The sequence below is a fragment of the Lepidochelys olivacea genome (assembly GCF_965140295.1).
Source record: "Lepidochelys olivacea isolate rLepOli2 genome assembly, chromosome: 2".
Taxonomy (NCBI): domain Eukaryota; kingdom Metazoa; phylum Chordata; order Testudines; family Cheloniidae; genus Lepidochelys; species Lepidochelys olivacea.
In genome coordinates, this window is record NC_140412.1 from 200,521,706 (window position 1) to 200,544,279 (window position 22,574).

At 38.6% G+C, this 22,574-nt stretch overlaps 1 protein-coding gene across 2 annotated transcripts in view; it reads left to right on the plus strand.

Moving 5' to 3' along the window:
• Positions 1–22,574, plus strand: part of THRB (thyroid hormone receptor beta) — a gene marked incomplete at its 5' end in the record, with an annotated part of 301,539 nt that overhangs the window by 231,014 nt on the left and 47,951 nt on the right. The window contains one exon of one of the 2 annotated variants that reach the window (XM_084619844.1): positions 2,611–3,052. The exons of the other annotated variant lie outside the window; for it this stretch is intronic. Within the exon in view, the coding sequence (XP_084475970.1) occupies positions 2,611–3,052 (442 nt within the window). Of the gene's footprint in view, positions 1–2,610; positions 3,053–22,574 lie in introns of those variants that run through there. 2 annotated transcript variants of the gene reach the window in all.

Here is a 22,574-nt window from a genome sequence, read left to right on the forward strand (position 1 = left end):
GCTGAATTCAAAGAAGTGTTGACAAAAGCTGAATGCAACAGCCATTAGGAGAGAACCACTGGCATCTCAGGAGCCTTAGTTAAGTAAAGAGGAACCTTACAACACTAAATAAACTGCAACCACCATGGACATCAGAATGAGACAATTTTCAAAGTTTATATGTCAAAAAAGAAAAGACCATTTTGATGCTGAGTTATGAAATCCGAAACTGCACAGACAAATTTCAAAGAATTACAAGCTCTGCTCACACAGCCGTTATAGCAACATTGCACATTTACAAGCTTGCAAGGCTACAAAGGTTAATATTCAAGTCTACAAGTCCTTGGGATGCATCAGAAACACAAAGAGAAAAATATCTTTAATCTTTTTTTTAATTTAAAGACTTCTTTGACAATTCCTTGGTAAATTTAATAATACAGAGGTATTGAAAAGCATTCTCTCAGAACATCTCAGGTCTCTCCAACTGTGGTGGCTCAGTAGCCCACCTTTTTCCTTCTTGTTTATTTTTAAATGCACTTCAGAACTAAACTGGAGCCGCATGGTATATGGTAGAGTAACATGGTAGATGGACTTTTGTGTCAAAAATAATGTTGGTGAAAAAGACAGAAATTTAGTCTGAAAAGGTACAACTATTTAGCTTATGAATCTCAGTTTCAGTCCTTAAATCAACTACTAAGTTATGTAACTGATATTTTTTTCATGTTTTGTGAGGTTGCCAGGGTTGCAGTGGCCTGTTCGTGAAATATGAATAACAAAATATAAAAATATGTATGTGGGTCTGCGTATTTGTGTAGTCTTGCCAATTTTTGATCTTGTAATTGACATGGATATACAGTACTAGCCATACAGGGAGACCACTGGAAAGTGAAATTAATTTAACAGGTTGTATTTTTTGAGATTATGCAAGGAATTGTGGAAAACTGCATTACAACACATTGTTCCCTACAGTTTCCTGTATGGTAGGGCCTCAAAAATTTTCAGAATGTCCCTAGAAAGAGTTTATTTTCATATAGCTGCAAATAAGTGCATACAGATAGTGGTCATAACAAACACATCTTTTCCTTTAGATTATAACAAGTTTTGAAATTTACAAGGTGTAAACATGTTGAGAATATAAAAGCTGAAATATTTGTGTTTTAATATTTCAATTCTTATATATTTGTGTCTTAACATTTTCTGAATATCATGCGTCATACAAATGATGCCCTGTCATTGTACCTGCTCTTTGTGTGTTTTTTGGTCTAATGTGCTATAGTTACTGACAAAATCAAGTTTGAGCTATGGTGAGAACTATAGAGCTAGAAAAGGTACACAGGAGAAAACTGTATTTTAGTTTCTCCTACCTCAGACATAGTCACTACGTTGCTAGCCAGGTTCTGGTTTCAGAATACTTTTGTAGATAACAGATAGAGATACACAGAACAGAAAGAATGCAGCTTGATTTCCAAATACTAGGCTGAGTATGCATTGATAGCAATTAGAAAAGGATTGCTTTGAATTACAAATTGAGTAAATGTGATATTTGGGAATGAAATATATGGGAATAAGAACAAACATGAGATAACAGTATTTAATAGTCACTTTTCTGACCATACTCGCATTTTCAAGAGTCCTACAATAGCAATATTCCATTTACTAAAGTATATAGAGATAACTTTCAGAACTTTTAACAATATGTCAAATCTGAAAATCTAATTCTCATAATTGTTTTAAAATGCTTTATTACCCACTTGTATAGTTAATATGCATCCAATTATTGATATGTATACAGAGAATTCTCTTGAGTGAAATTCCTGCAAAATTACCTGTTCAATCCATAAGAATAGCAGAATTTCATCATGATTAATGTAGCAATGAATATCAAATTGACATCCACTGATAATTACTTAAGATGTTCAGTACACGTTATAAACTATTTTACATTTTAATTTTGATTCATATAATCTAAAATATAAACATTTGTGAATATTTGGAACATCAGCTATGGAATGACATTACTGTAGAATCTAGCTGTGCTGTCCAGTAGTAAAAAGGAGTTATTTTTAGACATGTAGTTTTATGAACTGACAGTATTTAAATGTTTTATCTAAAACAAACACATTTCAGGACTGTTGTTAATTAAACATAATAATTGTTGCCTTGTTATTTATTATTATTTATGTATTTGTTATTTGCTTATGACCACAGTGTTAAAACTCACAAGATAAAATGTATCTCTCTGATATTGCTCTGGTAACCTCAACTAGAGAAAGGTAGTGGTAGCAAGAGCGGAACTGCTAAGCGTGCCCACATAAGAATGTCATACTTAGGTAACAGAGTGTCCCTCAGGTCAGCCTACGCTAAGAGCAAAGTCAAGCAAGGCTGAATCCTTGATGTTTTGTGTTTTAAGTATCTGAAAATTGTACACGACCAGCCTCGACCCACAAGACCTCAAATGATCATATGAGCGAGGCAATAAATTGATGGTAACTTGCCCCGGGCCCATGTTCTAGTTGTGGTGTTGATGAAAGTTGCATCTAGTAGTAACCTGTGCGTGTAGATCCAGCTGTCTTTTCAGGCTTAATAGAGGGGGAAATCATTACATTTAATTGCACTGAAGGGAAACTGACTATGGTGGCTGAAAGTGCATGGCTGAAAAGCTCTGCATCTTATCAATGCGGTCAAGTGGAGATGCTTGTGAATACCACCAGATCAAGAGAATTGGGAAACCACTTGCTTTCCAAAACTCCACAGCTCAGCAAGATTTTGGCAATGCCAACAGTTTGTCAACCAGTGCTTATCAACCCTCCAAAAAATGGCCTTCCAGCCTGGGACGGGCTGGTACATCTTCGTGACAGACATCTACAAAATTCCATTTGTGATATAACAGAAAATCACTTGTGTAGGAAAAGACATTCCAGAAATGATATGCTGGGAAATGGACAGCAATCTTCACAGTTTCTACATGCTTCAGTTTGGACTAGCTCAATATTACATCCAGGTCATACAGAAGTGAATATTCAAGGCATGTCAAGTGCCCAGGAGTACGATAGAGAAGAAAAAAAATGTAAAGGTAATTAGAATTATTATTCAGAACATAACAAATATTTAAAAAGAAAAGAAGCCAGAGTGTCTGTGGAGTTGGTCAGGCTTTGGCCATAGATAACAGCTTTGTAATATGGGGCAATCTAGCTACAGATGTTTTTCATGGCAATAGTTGTGGCTTTCAGTTTATTCTGAGAGTATTTCATCTTTGTATGTTTTAATATATTTGTAAAGAGCTAAAGTGATGTACATTTTGAAATTTATTTTAAAAATTAATTTTGCTATATACAGTATATAACTAATTCCAGATGTCCCTTTAAAAAGGTTTCCCCCCGCCCCTTGGTACCCTGACCAAAATTATTTCTTTCTGTGCCTGGACTTTGGTATAGTGAATATTGTTTTTCTTGAGCAGGCAGTAGTATTGAAAGTTCTGTTTTAGGACAGTCCTGTTTGTCCAAGCTAGAGCAGAGTTGCGAGGGAGGTGTTATGCCTTGTAAATGCGTAACTGTCACCACAAATTTGGTGTTTCTGTGGTTTATATTCCTTTTTAAATTGAATAAATAGTTTGTCAGTGCTCTTCTCTCAAAGAAATAAATATTTGTGCATTATGCTGTGAGGGAGGGACAACAAGTTCTTTTCTTTTACTTAAAGTCTTGCGTCACTCCAGAAGGAAAGATTATAGTGTCAGGAAGGATATCACCTCATGAAAAAGTTAAACTGGTCTAAGTACCTGATTTCTTTAGATTTAGCTGCTCTTTACCTCAGAATGCCTTCTAGCTAACAGATGTCAGGTGTTGATCGCTTTAACGTCTTACTAAGGGGCTGTCTGAAGTCTGGGGAATCCAGACAGCTCCATCAAGTGTTCTGTTAATTATGTTGTGTGTCAAACAGTTTTAATACAATTATCCGTTCTTCTTCATTTTTGAATGAAAATAACTTTTTACCTCAAAATTGTCTTGAAGGGAGAGAACTTGAAAAAAGTTGCACATTTTAAGTAGCAGTAGTTGCTTCGTCAAGAGATAAGCTGTCTAATTAACTAATGTCTTTTAACAGTGTCTTCTGATTATGAGACATGAGGGGACTTAAGAAATTGGGTTGCCTGTGTCACAGGACTATAATTGTACTTACCAATGTTTGTTCAGTACTAGTCTTAAAAGTTTTCAAAAACCGTTGAAGAATTTGTCAGCAAACTATCAATAAGCAATTTATTTGTGACAAGACATGAGGACATCTTACACTGGAAATGAGCTATAAGGAAATAATCAAATAATGGCCAGGGTGAGCCTATAGAAAATTCTGGATTATGAAAAGAGACAACTTCATTCTTTGTAAACCAAATTTCTTCAAATTCACCAAGGGCACTTATTCTAACTGAGGACTAAGTTCATGACAAGTCTGAACCTTTCAGTATAAAATTAACTATTTTTAGGTAACCAAATAGAAAAAGGGATATTAAATCTTGGAATGAAAGACAAATCATATTGGTGTTTTATCTAAACCTTACTACAGTCTTGGTGGAATGTCATAACCAAAATGCTATACTTTAATAGGCCTTTGATTCCACTGAGATGCATGGCACTAACCACCAAATGCTTGGCACTAACCACCAAATGCTAATGTCAAAATGTGACAACCATGCATAGTATTTGATATATGTACTTTGTAATATAGGAATTGGAGAGCCAGAACTAGGAACCTAATATGGTCGGCTGATATCTAGGCACATCAAACAGAGATTGCATCTGTCATTGGGTTGGCGTTTAAGAATTGGGTTTTTTTTCCTTTTAAAACTTGTTCTGTGATAAAAGTTTGTATTTTGAACAGTGTCCTGAGCCTCAAGCGTGGGATAGGTATAACTGTAATACAAAATAAAGAGTCAAGTAGATCAAAAACACACATTTTTTAAAAAAGTAGGGACTCATTACACCATATGGGCATAAATATAGGTGTATTTGGCAGAGACAGATATGGTTGAAACATTTTCTAGAGCCAGAGCCACACTAATAGATCTGCCAAAACAGAACAGTTGATGGTGTAAATTGTACTTTCTTTACAGTACACAAAGATCAACATTGTCCTGAATCAACTGTGCAGTATGAGACCACAGCGTGCAGGCAGTTTGCATTGTACTTTCTTCAAAGAGTAGTACAGAATAGTGGGTTTTGTCAGAACTGGCATAGAGAACGTATGCTGGCATTCTTTTAAAGGTAAAAGTACATCAAATTGGTGTGATTAATGAATGACGTGTGGGTTAGTATTTTAAAATACAATACTGTGTTGTCACTCATAATCATATAAAGATGGCACAAAGAAAGGAATATAATGGCCATAATAACACAAAAGAAACAAAATGGATATAATTGTATTCAAAGGCCAGGAGATGATAATATTACTTTATACAACAACACTAGAATTCTGAAATATATTGTAATCCTTCATGCTAAATGTTCAAATGTGCAAAAATGTATTTGACCACATAAATATTTTTCTCTATCAGTGTAGGGAAGGGCCAAAGACATCATAAGACCCTTCCCTATAGTCCTTAGGGGGATCCCCATCGAGTCCTGAATAATTCGTATGCTGTGTGATGTAATCCATATGATCTGGAGGATGGTGTGGATTGCACCCTCAGCAAATTTGCGGATGATACTAAATTAGGAGGAGTGGTAGATACACTGGAGGGCAGAGATAGGATACAGAGGGACCTAGACAAATTGGAGGATTGGGCCAAAAGAAATCTGATGAGGTTCAATAAGGATAAGTGCAGGGTCCTGCACTTAGGACAGAAGAACCCAATGCACAGCTACAGACTAGGGACCGAATGGCTAGGCAGCAGTTCTGCGGAAAAGGACTTCGGGGTGACAGTGGACGAGAAGCTGGATATGAGTCAGCAGTGTGCCCTTGTTGCCAAGAAGGCCAATGGCATTTTGGGATGTATAAGTAGGGGCATAGCGAGCAGATCGAGGGACGTGATCGTTCCCCTCTATTCGACATTGGTGAGGCCTCATCTGGAGTACTTTGTCCAGTTTTGGGCCCCACACTACAAGAAGGATGTGGATAAATTGGAGATAGTCCAGCGAAGGGCAACAAAAATGATTAGGGGTCTGGAACACATGACTTATGAGGAGAGGCTGAGGGAACTGGGATTGTTTAGTCTGCAGAAGAGAAGAATGAGGGGGGATTTGATAGCTGCTTTCAACTACCTGAGAGGTGGTTCCAGAGAGGATGTTTCTAGACTGTTCTCAGTGGTAGAAGAGGACAGGACAAGGAGTAATGGTCTCAAGTTGCAGTGGGGGAGGTTTAGGCTGGATATTAGGAAAAACTTTTTTCACTAGGAGGGTGGTGAAACACTGGAATGCGTTACCTAGGGAGGTGGTAGAATCTCCTTCCTTAGAAGTTTTTAAGGTCAGGCTTGACAAAGCCCTGGCTGGGATGATTTAATTGGGGATTGGTCCTGCTTTGAGCAGGGGGTTGGACTAGATGACCTCCTGAGGTCCCTTCCAACCGTGATATTCTATGATTCTATGATGGTGATTCAGAATGTTTTTAAAAAGAGGGATAGAGGTGTTGTGCAAAGAACTGAGATAACATAGACTATAGCCAGACACATTCAGTTTGCAAACAGTCAAGAGAATATAACTCTTCTGGGGAATAAGGCCCTCAAATAGTAAATTATACTCTACAGGTGTTGAATGTGTTTAATGGCTCTGCTTCTGCATGTGTCAGTGTTCTGGGTTGTCTTGGACACTGTGCTGATGAAATCATTGCCTAAGTAGGAACAATCACAGAAGTGTTTTGTGTTAATGTTTATGTAAGTTATTTTTTGTTGTTTTTATTCATGAATGAAAGAATCCAATATCCATTTAAACCAAAAAACCAAAATGCAGATACAATACACAAAAGAAATGGCTGAAGTAGAAATTGTGTGTGTTGTTTTCAACTCTGCTTCCAGACTCTTCGGGCCCAGTCCTGCGATACTTCCTTAGGTAATTAGTCCCATTCTGGGACCTGAGTGAGGACTGTTGGATCAGGCCCTAAGAGATTCAAATGAAAATGTTTCAGCAACATTTCAGTTCTAATAGTGATGTTAATTTTTGGCACTGTTTTATGATCTGATTTGTTTCCAGGGAAACAAGTGTCTGCAGGACTATCAACCTGAGTTTTATGTCGACAGCTAAAACACTAGCGTATTGCAAGTGGAGACACTCATGCCCCGGTACTTCTTGTCATTTTTTTGGGGTCAAAACAGGCCTTTTCCATTTGGGCCCTTTTTCACACTCTCCCTAGTCTTTTGTGACATGATTTCCTTGTGTTGCGGTAGTTACTCTCAGAAAAACAGTGCATATTCTGTAGCATAAGTATTATTGATATTATTACAAAAAACAAGTAAGATGAGACTTGACCTTAAAATAGAGAGAGACGTCTCTTAACAGAGTTCTCCATATCATGGCCATAGATTCTCTATCCTAGGGGTTATGTATTGGCACCAATCTCTCCATAGTGGTTTTTTATATCAAGTCTATTTATTTTCAGACAAGAAAGTTAAATTAAATGGGTGAGGAAAAGAGATGGGTGAAGGATAATTACTAAGAAGCTGATTGCCTCATTTGTCAAAACAAAATCACAAGGGGAAAGTATCTGCTGTTGAGGGTATTCACCACGTTACAGGATTGGGTTCTCAAGCTTCACCTCACATAGTTCCCTCCTCTCTCTAGGAAGAAGCACCTCATTCTGGAATCCCCAGGGAATTCTAAGTCTTCGTGCGAAATTCTGGCTGCTTCCCTGCAGATCCCAAAGCAGTAATGCATGGAGCCTGGCATGCCACACTGCAGCCTAACCTCCCACTTTTCTGCTTGCTTTTTGCTCCCCTCCATCAGTGTAAGGTTCATCCCACCCTACAGATATTATACATCAAAAATATTCTGTCCTTTTTTTGATCATGTACCAAGCCCTTCCTTTCAGAGATGGAATCAGAACTGCATCTACCTTGGCACATTTAGGATCCATAATTCCTCACAACTGTAGCTTCACCGGTAGTAGCACCCATGGAGGCTGTAGTGTGGACAAGGCAGCCATTTTTACCACTGTCCCATGGATATTTCTGACTGGTGGTTTAAACACGGTAAGAACCAAACAGTGCCAGATAACTGTGCTTCAGTAAGCGAAAGACAAATTGCCAGGGTCAGACAACCCAGTGGTAAAAATGTCTGAATCCTGTCTACACTACAGCCTCCAAAGTTACGACCACTGGCTGGGTGTGATGGGGTTTACAGACCCCGCACTAAACCAGAGCAAGGCATGGCACAGTATTGGGGTAGGGAGGCCCCACCCTTCGGGGGTTGTGGGGCATGCTCCAGTTGGAGGGATAGTTTAAAAAGGGATGGACAGCCCAGGGAAAGGGCGGAAGGAGCTACAGGGTGCACCAGGAATGAGGCCAGTGCCTGGAGCTTTGGACAGTGTGACTATGACACTGGTAAGAATATGCTGGAAGCAGTGATCCAGATTCCTCCCACCCCCTCCTTTAGAGTTGGGAACCCACGAGAGGCCCCAAAGAGCAGGATGCCCCCATCCCCGGGGCAGACTAAACTGCTGCTACTGAGACTGTGACCACTCCCTAAAGGGAGAGACCCAGCAGGTATGTGACTTGGGATGGACCAACAAGTAGTCTGGACATTAAGCCCTGGGTTGGAACCTGGTGGATCAGGATAACCCGGGTCCCCCTTCCTTATTCCCGACTCCCCTCTATCATGACAGCCCTGAGGAGAAGGGAATCAAGAGGGACTGTTTCTTCCCGTATATGACCTGGCAGGGCCCCCTCCAGAACAGAGAGACTAAAAAGAACTATGGAACCATGGCCTGACCACTTGGCCAGGTGGCTTTTGGACTGACCCACTACACTGGGGAATGCAGGAACTAAATTTGTTGTGTAGATGCAGACCAGTGTGGCCCACAAGTTTCTTTGTTGTCTTGCAAATGAAACCTGGCCTCTCTGGCATGTCAGTCTCTCAGTGCAACAATCTGTTCTCTCTCAGTACAACAATCTGTTCTCTGACTCTAGGTGAGATTTTTCTTCCAATTGCTGGAGCACAGTTTTCAAAAATACATATATGTTATACATTATATATGACAGACCCAATACACAATAGGTAGTGCTAACCACCTAGATGTTGCATAAATCTTCAACAACACGCCTAGTCTTTCAGTTTGAATGGATGCGATTGCTCAGTTCCCCACTCCACACTAAATAAAAGGTTTAATTTCAAGTCTGTATCCCTTAAACTTTATCATATTTATTTTCTAATCTAAATTGGTCTGTTTCTGAACATGTATTGTTCAGGTCTTTCCCCCAAACTCACTTTAAAGAAAAGTGTTGGGGTGAAATCCTGACCCCATTGAAGTCTAAGATGTACTCAGATTGATTTCAGTGAAGCCAGGATTTCACTCTGGGTATATGAATATTGTAACAGTTACCAATGCACCATGTCAGTTGGTTTTCTCCATTTTTAAGAAATAAGTATCTGCTTGTTTTTCCGAGAATAATGAAAAACTTAAATTCCATGCAGATTTAGTCAAAGTAGGATTGACACTTACGTAATCTTTATCTTTACAACTTGCTAAATATAATTTAACTGAGATACACTTGTTAGTCTTTTCAGACTAAAACGTATTACTAACACACGCCTTTACTCAGAAGAGGTAGTAATTGCTTAGGGACAAATGTTGCCTCAGGATCTGAGTGGAGCTCGGATTCAGGCTCACTTTACTTGAAATTACAAAAGCATCTGATGGCAAAATTTATCCTTAACAATCTGTTGATTCTATATCCATGGTATATATGGAATAAAATACACACAATGTTACAGGTCTACCCAAGCTGATAGCAGGAAAGGTGTATTCGAAATGGCTCCTGTACAGACAGTAATAAAACTTTTCTGTCTTGACTAGATAAGCAAAAGACTATTTAAACTCTTTTTTAAAAGGTCAGTTCATGACTTCCTTGTTAGTACCAAACTAAACAGAATTAAATGGATTAGTGATATATGTGGTGATGGTATTTAAAATGACAATATTTTCAAAAAAAAATTAGACTGAACATTTGCTAATAATTAATTTCATAGTTCAGATTATGTCAAGCTTCTAATATATATAATTCGTTATTAAATTAAATAACTGAAGATTTATTCAGGTAAACAGTGCTTGAGATATACCAATGGATAACGTTTGGACATTTGAGGAAAAAATATGCGTAGGTACCCTGAACAGTTATTCTGTAGTGTATAGTTTTCATCTTGTTGTGAGCTTTTACATAAATTCACGTTAGGGGTAATGGGAGTTGTGTGTGGCAATCAAAAGAAAATACCCTACTGCATGTATAGAATGGTTTGTTTCTTGGCAATGAGGGTACTGTATTCTCAGTAGATTAAAAGGTGTGTTTGTGTAACACATACAAACTAGTCACAAAGCCTGATATGTTTCATGTGTTTTGGCATAAATAAATAATTGCAAAGTTCTCTGGTCATTTTGTGTCAGTGATATTGTCAAAGAAGGAAACTGTGACAAGTACTAAAATATTTGTGCACTCATATCTGATCTTTACATACAATAAATCATAAAGGAAAAATAGTTCCCAAAATGTTTCCACCAAAATTTTTTTGATTACTTTCTAATGTACATTTTCAGCTTGAGTTGTGGCCTTGGCTTCTTTTTGGTAAAGATGTTGCTTTTGTTCTCAAGGGCGAAGAGAAACTGGGCTTTTTTTGCCTTTAAAGAAATTAATAATATGGAGGAAAAACATCAAACACAAGCAAATCAACATAGTAATGTGTGGGGCTCACTTTTCAGTACCCTACTTAAAACACCCAAAAGGGGACTGATTTTCAGAAATTGCATCCATCCTTAAAAAAATCAGTCTATTTAAGGTGTCTCAAGTTAGACACCCAAAACCACTCATTAGTTTTGAAAACTTATGGCATAAATTCCAGCTAAATCCAAAATTACAATTGCAAAGTGTTTTTATAAAGCATATTACTGAAAGGTTAATTTTAAATTATATTTTGTTGAGTTTGAGACATTGAAAAACAGAGGACAGAGGTGTATGGTGTTTTGGAACTTATTTCTGAAGTTTTTAGTAAGCATTCCTTGCTCCAAAAGGAGTGTGTTGATGCTTTCCACGATGAGAGTTAACAGGGACAATTTCATTCCTGAAACAACTCTGTTGACTTCAGTTTTTGATTTATAGTTAGAAAAACAAATGTAAAGTAATCAGCGGGTGAAACAGAATGCATCAAATCTTGAGACGTGAAGAGCACCTGCCCTGGCGTCAGTGGGAGTTGATAGTGCTCTGCACTGCTCAGGATTTAGTGCTTTGGCCCATAATAAAATAGGTAAGTTGTGTCTGGAGGAAGAGGGAGTGTTCCTTTATGTACTCTTTAAATCTTTCTAAAATGTTCCATGAAACCAACTAAGGAACAATGTGTCCTCCTCAAGTCCCATTCTTTGGCCTTTCAAGAGTACTTTTTAAGACCCTCGGCCTCATTTCAGCAAGGTAGTTAGGCCCAGGTTTAAGTTCATGGCTGAAGGGGGGCCTTACTTCAGTTCATATTTAAGAGTGGTGAATATTGTTTAACATCAGTGAAACAATAACAGTAAGAAACAGTTTCTTCTTTAGTTAATATTGTTAATATTATTTTTGCTTCTCAATAACAAGAACTTAGTGATCCAGTGAATAATACAATCGTGCTCCTGTTCTCACAAACATCTTGCTATATTGTAGCATGCCATTGAAGGAAAATTCTTTGTCTAGGGAAAAATAGAGACAACAGAAATTATTTTTGGTGTAAAGAAAAAGGGGGGAGAGAGATTAGATTAAAATGGGTGTACTAGTACTAGCATTTGAGGTGGTGAATTATTATAAAATCCTATAGTAACTCTGTTTCTGAACTCATGGTGTTACATGTTTATAACTTGAGTGTGTGAATAAAATGACTGGGGAAAGCCTGTAATCACACTCTATTTGCGACCAAATATACATTCAATACTTCATTACTGAAACATGCAAACAAGATGAATGAAATGTAACGGCAAACCAATTAGCTTATTTAAGCAGTATCCTATTTGCTGATCAAGACAAATTATTCTGAAGTTTCCCACCTGTTAAACTCAATAGAAATTACCTACCAAAATCACTGAAGTTTAAAAAAGGCTGCTTTCCTGTAAATGCATTAACAAGCAGCAGGGAGTTCATATATGTGTGTGAGGCATGGGAGGTTCATGCAGATAATTCTGTAAAACAAAATCAATAAAGCTGATGACAGATTAAGATGCTAAAATTTGTAAAATTAGACTACTGTTTGGGTCAACAACACAGCACTATTGGATTTTCTATGGGTTAATGCTGAAAAACAGGATTATTGATTTTAGGATTTTCAGCATATCCCCTCTTAGGAGGTCTTTATAATGCTTCACACTCAAGTTGACAACTATAGTGACATAACTGTGTCCTTGCCTTAGTAATCATTGTCTAATCATATTGGAAGGGGCTGAAATGGTTTACAAATGATTATTTCTAACAAACACTTGAGGGGGTTGTCTGGCCATAGTCGCCTTTGTCTGGTGGTCATTGCTACCTGTCTGCCATCTTCCCCAGGAATTACAATCACAGATTAAGACCTTTGACTGTCATAAATCTGCTTCCCAATATGTTTGATTGGCAGGGGAGCTCACAAGGCATCCCAATATAAATAGGATTTTAGCACACAAGGTGCTGCCCCAAAGTAAAACACACTGTTTTGCAATCGACTTTGTTGGCGTTGTTTATTCATTTCTCCTTTCCCATTCCATGTGTATGCATGTCTGTGTGTGCATGCATGCGTGTGTGTGTGAATGTAAAGTAGAAGCTGAGATCGGATAACAAAATGAGCTACTGTATGCAAGAAATATATGAAGTGCATCCTGCTGCTGGTAGCAATTGCTCCATGCAGTCTGCCGATTATTGCACATATATTGAAGATAGTCAGGGTTACAGCAGTTGTGATGCTCAGGTCCTGCACAATAACAACATATCTATGGAACAGGCCTGGGCGGTGAATCAGCCATATACCTGTAGTTACCCTGGAAACGTGTTTAAAAGCGAGTACTCTGGCATGGACATGGCCCTGAATCCGTACAACCAACTTGAATATTTCACAGAAGAAAAAGCTACTTTTTCTCAAGTGCAGTCGCCATCATACTCTCAGAAGAAAGGTAGGGGCAATTTATTTAAATAACCACACAAAAAGATCTGGTTTTGTTTTTTTGTTTTGCTTTAAACTTGCAGTTGCATCCGTTAGCTCAGATATATCTGTGAATGTGAAGGCTGCCTGTTCAAAATTGAAAGCAGCAGCAGGTTGCTAGGTGATTGAAAGATTTTCTGTGAATGATGGGGATTTCCAAGCACTTTTTTCTTAATTGTAAAAGCCATTTTCAAATATATCGCTAGTTCTGTGTATCGCATGCTCATTATGTTCATTTACCGTATTTTATCAGACTTAATGAGAAAGTTTCCCTTGCAAGATGTGTTTACTGTGTGTCCTTCAGTTTGGATGTGCTTCATATTTTCTGGTTATATAAAAATAATTTGTGTTTTTCCTTGACATCTTTAAATGTAAATAGTGTTTAATTACTAAGTAGCTCCATATCAAATAGAATTTGTTGAAACTAGAACTGTAAATGTTCATTAAAAAAATTAATGATTTAATTTAATATAATTGATGTGCTTAAAATGAAAAGCTGAAAAGCATGTAGTTTCTAATTATTTAAGGCAGTAAAGACTGGAAATTCAAGAATAAAAGATAATGCCATAATGATACTTTATTTTCCCCTCCAAAAAGTTGGTCTAATCAAAATGTTTGTAGAATATAATCCAATTGTAATATCCATTCCCCGTCGGGTTAAATCACTGTTCATTTTTAAATTTTCCGTAACATTGCTTTATAGAATTTCCCCTGTTGTTTTTAAATGGATAAAATATGTATAATTTTTCAAAAAGAACCCAGAATATTAGCAACTGTGTGCAAATATTTTAACCTTATGCATTGTATTTGAAGTTAGCTTAAAACTTGATGCAGGCATTTTAGAAATATACATTAAATATATCTGCATTAAGATATATTTCACTTAGTCTAATTAAAGAATATAAGGACAATATCATTTGTATCAACATGGTGCCCTTCAGTTGTTAAGACTTGTGTGCAATTAATCAAAAGCCTAGTGAAGCTGATGTAACTAGCTAGGGAACAGACACTATTTTCTATTTTAAAGTGGCTCTGTAACGAAAAGTAGTCTGTTTCATCTTATTAGGAACACTGAAAACCCTATAGGAAATATTCGTTAGAACTTGGTGCAATAAATCTGTCACTTCAGTAGAAAAAATACCTCTGTACTGTATTTCAAATCTAGGGAAAAAAACCCAAGAGAACGTGATCATATTAAAGATTAAATAGTGCATGTTTTTCTACTTGTAACATTTTAAAGGTCTTTTAAACTAGGTGGTTTTAAGTGATAAATTTGCAACTTTGTTGTAGACTTTGTTCATATCTTTCTCTTTAGCAGTAAGATACTAGTCATGATGAATTTATCATATAAAATAGCGATTTGCCACTGCATGTGTCATTTTACTGTGTTAAAGAATCGTAAGTAATAATTATCTATGTCAAGGCTTAAAACAAGTTGTTTTAGCACACAGACGTGATATTTTTAGTAATCCATGAACAATCTTCCCACCTGTTGGTAGGGCTTAATTTCCGAATATAGTGTAATCATTTTTAAAAACTCCCTTTTCATTGTTTGCAATACATTGCACCGATTTCATCAGAAGTCTCAGAGATTTTCATTGGGAACAGGCTTTCAATCACACTTGAATGTTGGTGCCTGTTGCAAATTGATCATTTACAGAGAACATGCACAGTTTTTATGGATTCTTTAAACCTTGAGCTCAGTGGACAGCAATAAAATATCAAACCTAGTCAAATGCTATGTTTGCCAAACAGAAGAAATCTAAGAAGTTGCAGGCATGTTCGTATTTCTTTTTTATGTGATGCTTTCAGCCAAACTGTCATAAAGTTAACACATCTGTTTATCCTGTCCTGACAACAGAAGGCACAGCACAGGACGTGTGTATGTCTGTATTAATCCAAAATTGATTTTTTTGTTTGTTAGTGAAGCCTTAGTAATAGCTCATTAGAGCAAAATTAAGACCCAAGGCAGGTGACCTTGAGCAGTCCTTATTGTTGCAACTGAGCTTTCTGTTAGTTCCATGAAATTCCTATTAGTCTCAATAATGTTCATGCTGTTCACTTTGTGTTCTCCAGTAATAAAGCTGTCTGAACTTTTAGTCTTCGGTTTATTTCCTATTAAAAGATTTAAAAAGTTCAAATCCTTCAGATGCTAAAGAAAGCCAATGTTAATAAATGGGTCCTTACTGCCTTCCTTACCTCTTAACCCCTCACAGAGAAATTGAGGGACTCACTAATAAAAATCAAGAACAAAAGGCCCATGTGACATGAGGGATAGTTACTAAAGGAGAATAATAAGTTCTTAGAAAATTAAGCCAAATGATCTAAGACATCAGAAAACACCTTATCCTACTCCTAGCTACCATTGCACACTAACAATCCCATTATTGTCTGTTTTAAATCACAGTCCTTGATGAGACATGTGAATATTAAGGAAAAATTGTGTACGTTCCTAAAAATCAGGGGCAGCTGGGTGGTATCTGCTTCCTAGTTTTTGTGGCAGTCAGTAACTTCTTTACTGTGCTGCACATTATTGAAAGATGGCAGCACATTATTCTGAGAAATTATTGTTTGTATGTTGGTCGTGCTTAGAGGCCACAACCCGATGTAACAGGCAAGGCAGACACAGACACAATAACTTGCTCTGCTTCTGTCTGAAGTAGCTATTTTTAGCCATTAGAAGAGAGAGCTGAGTGCTCTTCGCAAAAGGGCCGTAACCTGCAAAACTGTATTCCCTCTAGCAGTTTCACTGACTTCAGTGGACTACTCACATAAAGTAAAGCTTTGCGAGATCAGGCCTTTGAGGCATAGTTGAGAATAAAACACCAGTCAGCTGATTTCAAGTTTTCTGTTCCATGGACTTCAACCTTAGTACAGCCCGATGAAGGGGGCCAACATAAGGTCTTCCTTATCATTTAAGCCTTGCATAGGGGCTACATGACTGTCAGGCAGCTGACTGTCAGGCAGCCTTGCATAGGCCAGTGAGGAGAAATGCATTGGGGCAGGTAGGGATGAGCCAGTTGAGGGGCCATAGAAAATATGTTTATACAAGTCCAGAAGCCCCAGTATCCAATGAAACTGGTCTGAAGAAACTGTGTATGCAATTCCCGCCTGTAGGTTGAAACAGGGGATGAGACTGCAGAACAGCCCCTTCTCTGAATCTAGGTTTGGGGTTGGATTTCATCTCCCCAGCTGCATAAAGCTCATGTACTTGGGTGAAATCCTGGCATCAGAGATATCGGTGGCAAAACTCCCATTATTTTCAATGGGGCCAGGGTTTCATCCTCAGACTTTATGCATGTGGAGTAAATTTCAGCATGTGAGTCAAAATTATGCATGTCAATAAAGGTTTGCAAGCTGGGACTCTCTGAGTCCAAGGTCAGATGGTGACAAAACATTCAACCTATCTGTGTCTCAGTTTCCCCATCTTTACAATCGGGTTAAAGTCCATATTTGCAAAACTCTTTAGTATTGTGGGATCAGAGGTGCTGTGTATTTTTAAAGTATTATTCTTATTATTTCTCTTTATACCTTTTCTGCCAATTTGCATGCAACTAAAAGTGCATACAGTGTAGTTGTCACAGGATACCAGTTAATTAGTCCAAACTGAGTTCCTAACAGTGTGAAGGTCATTGGGTTATTTTCTGAATCACCAAGAAAATGTGACGTAGAGAATTATTTGTCAAAATGTCTCCTTAGAAGAGCAATATAATATAATTTAATTAATTAACATACAATTAACAAAACAGTAAATAGAGACCGATCATTTTGTCATCTCTGGCCTTTGCAATAAAACAACTGCCTGCACTTTAGCTGTCATCTTCAGGGCTTACAAAAAATAGGTGTTCCTGGCTCGAGTGAGTAATATAGGGATGATTGTGATCAGAAAAGGGGCATCTTTGCAACTGAACAGATCAGTGTGCATTTGGAGTCATAGCTGCTTGATTTTTTTGCAGTGACAAAAAAAAGTTTTGATTACCTTTTACCACCGTTACCTAGCAGAACCAAAAGAGCTTTGGGAGAGCAAAAGGGATTCTACATTTGCCTTGCACATCACCAGCAAAATTGTTAACTAAGTGTACAATTTTCAAAAGCACCTAAGTGACTTAAGATACTGTTTCATTCACTTTCAGTGAAACTTAGGCTCCTAAGTCACTTCTGAAAATACGACATAGGCTCCCAAGTCACTTAGATGTTTCTCTGAAAATTGTACCTTAAGTCCCAAATGCAGAATTATTGGTAATGAGGCCCAAGTAACAAAGAACATGGCTTGACTTTCTAGCATTATTTACACTAGCACATTCTGTATCTATAGTTAGCAACAGATACAATTGCTTGAATGCTGGCAGCAGTTTAAGTGATTAGTGCAGATAGGGCTAAACTGTTCCATGTCAAGAACATTTGCTCAAACTGTGATATTATCGATAAAGGTGCTGAGCCCAGCCTAAGTGTTTAGGGCTAGCCCTTGTGAAAAAAAAGTCACATCTTTACTTGTAAACTGAGCACAGTTGGAATCACTGTAAAGAAAATAAACAGTGGGCCCTGAAATGGCATCTTTGCAGAGTCGCTTACCAGAATTTAGTCATACTGTGAGACAAAGAATAATGTAAAGAAAAGTCAAAAACGCAGGCCAGAAAGCTGATCAGCTGTCCAGGGAAGTGTGAATTTGTTTAATAACATTTTCTCTACTTCAGTGCTTTACAAAACATGAAGCACTTTTTCTCAAAGATAACTTTTGAATAAATGAGGAAGAGAAAACAGACAGTTTTGGAGAGTCCCAGTCAAAACTGATCAAACAAAAAACTGGAGATAAATAATAATAATCCATAGTATCTTTTCCCATTTTTCAGATGGGAAACATTTGGGACAGAAAGATGAAGTGACTTGCCTATTGTAATACAGCAATTCAGTGCCCATAACAGAATAGAACTCAATTTCCCTGGCTCACAGCCCTGTGCCTTATCCCATGCAAATCTCAAGAGATTATATATAATATGCATTTGCACACACACACAACCTCTCTCTGCATTTGGTTGATTCTGGTCACTTTTTTATAATTGTCGGGTGTTAAAATGTTAGTGTCAGATTGAATCATCAGAACATTAATGTAAATTTATCTTTCAGGTTTGATACAGTACAAAATAGGTCAATATAGTAAGACATTTTCTTTCTTCATTTTCACAGTACAATGCAGTGTGTGTCAGTACTATCTTAGGGACAAGTCCCAGAACACTTATATTAATGAGAAGCCCTTTCTTATGCAATTAGTCCTAGTGGGGGAAGTAAGGATATGCTTAGGGCCCTACCAAATTCATGGCTATGAAAAACGCATCACAGCCAGTGAAATCTGGTCTTTTGTGTGCTTTTACCCTATATTATACAGGTTTTATGGGGGGAGTCCAGTGTTTCTCAAATTGGGGATCCTGACCCAAAAGGGAGTTGCGGGGGGGGGGTCATAAGGTTATTTTAGGGGGCACTGTATTGCCACCCTTACTTTTGTGCTGACTTCAGAGCTAGGCAGCTGAAGAGCGGCGGCTGTTGGCCAGGTGCCCAGCTCTGAAGGCAGCATCCCACCAGCAGCAGAGCAGAAGTAAGGGGGGCTACACCATACCATGCCACCCTTACTTCTGTGCTGCTGCCTTCAGAGCTGGGAGGCTGGACAGTGGCAGCTGCTGACTAAGGGCCCAGCTCTGCAGGCAGCAGTGCAGAAGTAAGGGTGGCAATGCCATACCATGCCATCCTTCCTTCTGCGCTGCTGCTGGCGGTGGCTCTGCCTTCAGAGCTGGGCTCCTGGCCAGCAGCTGCCACTCTCAAGCTGCCCAGCTCTGAAGGCAGCGCCGTCGCGAGCAGCAACAAAGAAGTAAGGATAGCAGTACCGCAACCCCCTCTCCAAAAACCTTGTGACCTTTTTGGGCCAGGACCCCTAAAATTACAACACTGTGAAATTTCAGATTTAAATAGCTGAAATCATGAAATTTATGATTTTTAAAATCCTATGACCATGAAGTTTACCCAAATGGACTATGAATTTGGTAGGGCCCTACATATGCTGTAGCACATTGATACAATGAAAATGCACTAAAATACTAATCTTGTTAAAAACGGATCTCTTTTCCTGTGCAAAGGCTAAAATGGGTTTTTCTGCTTGTAAGCCACGAATCTAAGATGGCTCTTTTGCAGCAGCAAGAATGTAACAGTAAACAACGATTGGTACATAGGAATTATTTTTTCAGATCTATGTCACACATCCCACTCTTCTGTTGCGAAAGTGGTCATAGAGTTTTTCTGAATTGCAGTTTATTAGCTAGCCTAATATTAAAGCATCTGACATATTTGTCAGCAGAGTGGGAGGCTCAAACTTGAAGGCCTGGTGCCCCCACAACTTGAGAAGTTCTTAACTTTTATTATAACTGAAGTTTATTCTTTGACTCTCTCAAAATGGGTTTCCAATTTCTCTGGAGTACAGAAACATTTAGAAAAGATATATTTTCCCCAGCAAGAGTTCAGGGGCATTTTATGGAGGGGGGGAGGCATTTTCTTTTGATTAGGAGATTGATCCTATGAGGTTCTGAGTGCCTTTCATGGAGCATAAAGCTCTGTGAGCTCCCAATGGCTGTAAGTGGACGTTGAAGACAATTGGCCTTTCACAGGAGGCATTCTGCACCTTGTGAGATTGGTCCCATAATATTAAGACCATTGCACTTAAAAGCTGCAGGACAATCTAACAGTCTATAAAACAGACAATTCCACCCACATAGAGCTGACTAAGCAGAAACAGACCACCTGCCAACAGATGTATATTTGAAAAGCAGGGCACGGCCAAAATGTATAGGCAATAAGATCCTCCTGGGTTTTCTGAGTGGTTGTAGACAGGTTTTGCTAAAGTATTTTTGAGTTTTCTTTCTTTATTCTTTTTCCTGACTGTATTTGAGGGAGTGGCAAGAATAGCAAGCTGTTATCTGTTCCATTTCCCCTCAACCTTGAAAGAATATCATGGGCCAGGAGTGCTGCTGCAAGTTGTCAGCTCTTCAGATTATGCTACACGTGTAGCATTCAAAGACAGACCACAAAGTATGACAGCATGGGTCATCCTCCATAGATCAACAGATCTGATTCTCTTTCAGCAATGCCAGAAGCTGGGAATGAGTGACAGGGAATGGATCACTTGATGATTACCTGTTCTGTTCATTCCCTCTGAAGCACGTGGCATTGGCCACTGTCGGAAGACAGGATACTGGGCTAGATGGACCTTTGATCTGACCCAGTATGGCCGCTCTTATGGATGATAGCCATTTTACAGGTAGTGTGTCCTATGAGAAGTAAACTTTTCCTGCCATATCTGTAGAAAGATGCTATAGGGAAAAACTCAATTTGTTCAGGTATTATGGATTGAAGACATGATTGCACGTAGTGGATTATGACACACATTCCTCCAAAGTAAGGGCAACTATTCTGTTGAGCATTTAGTCTTGCCAAGAGAGTAAGATTAGTCAGACTGGCAGGTGGTAGGCTGGAAGGCAACGGAGTTATCTTTTAGACTGCAAGAGAAATACCAGACATATGACAGGTCAAGGTCATTAACATTTATTTGTGAGCTCCCATTCAGAACAAAGGTTTTCGGTTGGGTATTAAGGTGAACAATGTCAATTGTACTGGATGGATACATGGAGAACAATGAGGAGCAGACACCAAGAGGAATGCAGCATGCTGTGTCTGTCAGATGAGGTTGCCAGGCTCACAGTACACCGGGGTTGAAATGACCAGGGAATAAAGTTGGTTAATATTATACCTTGCAGTGATATAGATGTTGCTTTCATTACAAATTTCTTAGTGCTGGATGGCTCCAGCTCGACTGTTGAGCACAGATTCTGACTAAGGAATGCAAAAATAATCAAGGTTCGAGACTGCAAACTTCACTGAGGACTCTGCATTGGCTGGGATATGCTGGTGGCAGAACACCTGGGTTATCCTGTCCAGACAATGTCTGCTTCTCCAACGTTGGAAATTATATTTTCAGCCAGGGACAAGTCTCCATCTACCATTCGTCTGTCTCTTTCCTGGCAGCTGCTGCTGGGAGGGAATGGAAGAGGAGTCTGCTTCTTTATCCCTTCCTGAAATTCAGTTTAAGTTATTTGGGTTATTTTTCCCTGGGAATAAATCTAATGCCATTCTACTGCTGCCCACAGTTTTCCCAAGCAGCAGCACTGTGCAGTAACGCATAATTTCCATGCTGCTGACAGAGTTAGAGTAGCAGCAATTAATTTCTCTCTCTTGCTGCTTGATCCAGCTACAAGCAATAGCAAAAAGCACGGGGGCTGTTGTTGGAAAACAACACTTCATTGATTTATGCTCAGATCACAGTTGGAAGGTTATCATCACACCCATAATGGCTAGAAACGTATTTTTGTAATAAAAACTTAGATTTATAGGAATTCATTAAGTAGGTCCCCTCATTCCCTTTGGCTAGATTCCTGCCTACTTGGAGCATGTGGATTTTTTTAAAACACTGCTGAGGGCCCTGTTTCTTCCTCCCCAGTAACTGGTGGGCCAATAAGTTGCTGGGAGAAAGGTTAAAAGCCAAATAAGAAAATGAATATGATTCTCAGATTTTTTGAATACAAAGATTTTGGAGCAGAAATATAAAAAAGAGAGTTTATCGCTTTCACTTCTCCAAAAGTTCAATCCACACAAGTGCCTGCGATAAGAATTCTCTGCCAATATTTCTTATTGACTTAGTAGAAGAGCAGCGCCAGCCCTAACTGCAGAATTCACAGAATTGTAGACTAGGAGCATAATCCTGCAAAGTGCTGAGCACCCCATTTCACATTTTAAATTAATGAGAGTAGAGGGCACTTAGCACATCAGAGGGTCTGGTTATACTTGTCTATGATCAGTACACTGAACACTTAATATTGGGTGCAAACAATCCATCTTACTTTGGACTGTTCTCACATTCAATATTGCCATTTTTATTTTCTAAACTGGAGTGTGTCTTTAGGGCCATGGGCTTGCAGTTCATTTGCCTTCTTGCCATGTAAAAAAAAGTTTGCTCTGATCCTTAAAAGTGGGGAATTCCAAGGCAGAGAAGGATAACAAGAATGGTCGCTTATCTGCCCTAATATATACATTTATATAAGGAGCAATTTCAAACAGGTAGCCTTGCATAGGGGAACTCTCTGCCAGCTCTGCGTCCTCCTGGTCTAGCCCACCATTATGTATGTGGAGGCAGGTGTGAGTGGGAGGAGGAGTGGTGGAACAGAGCTCCATTATTTTTAATCT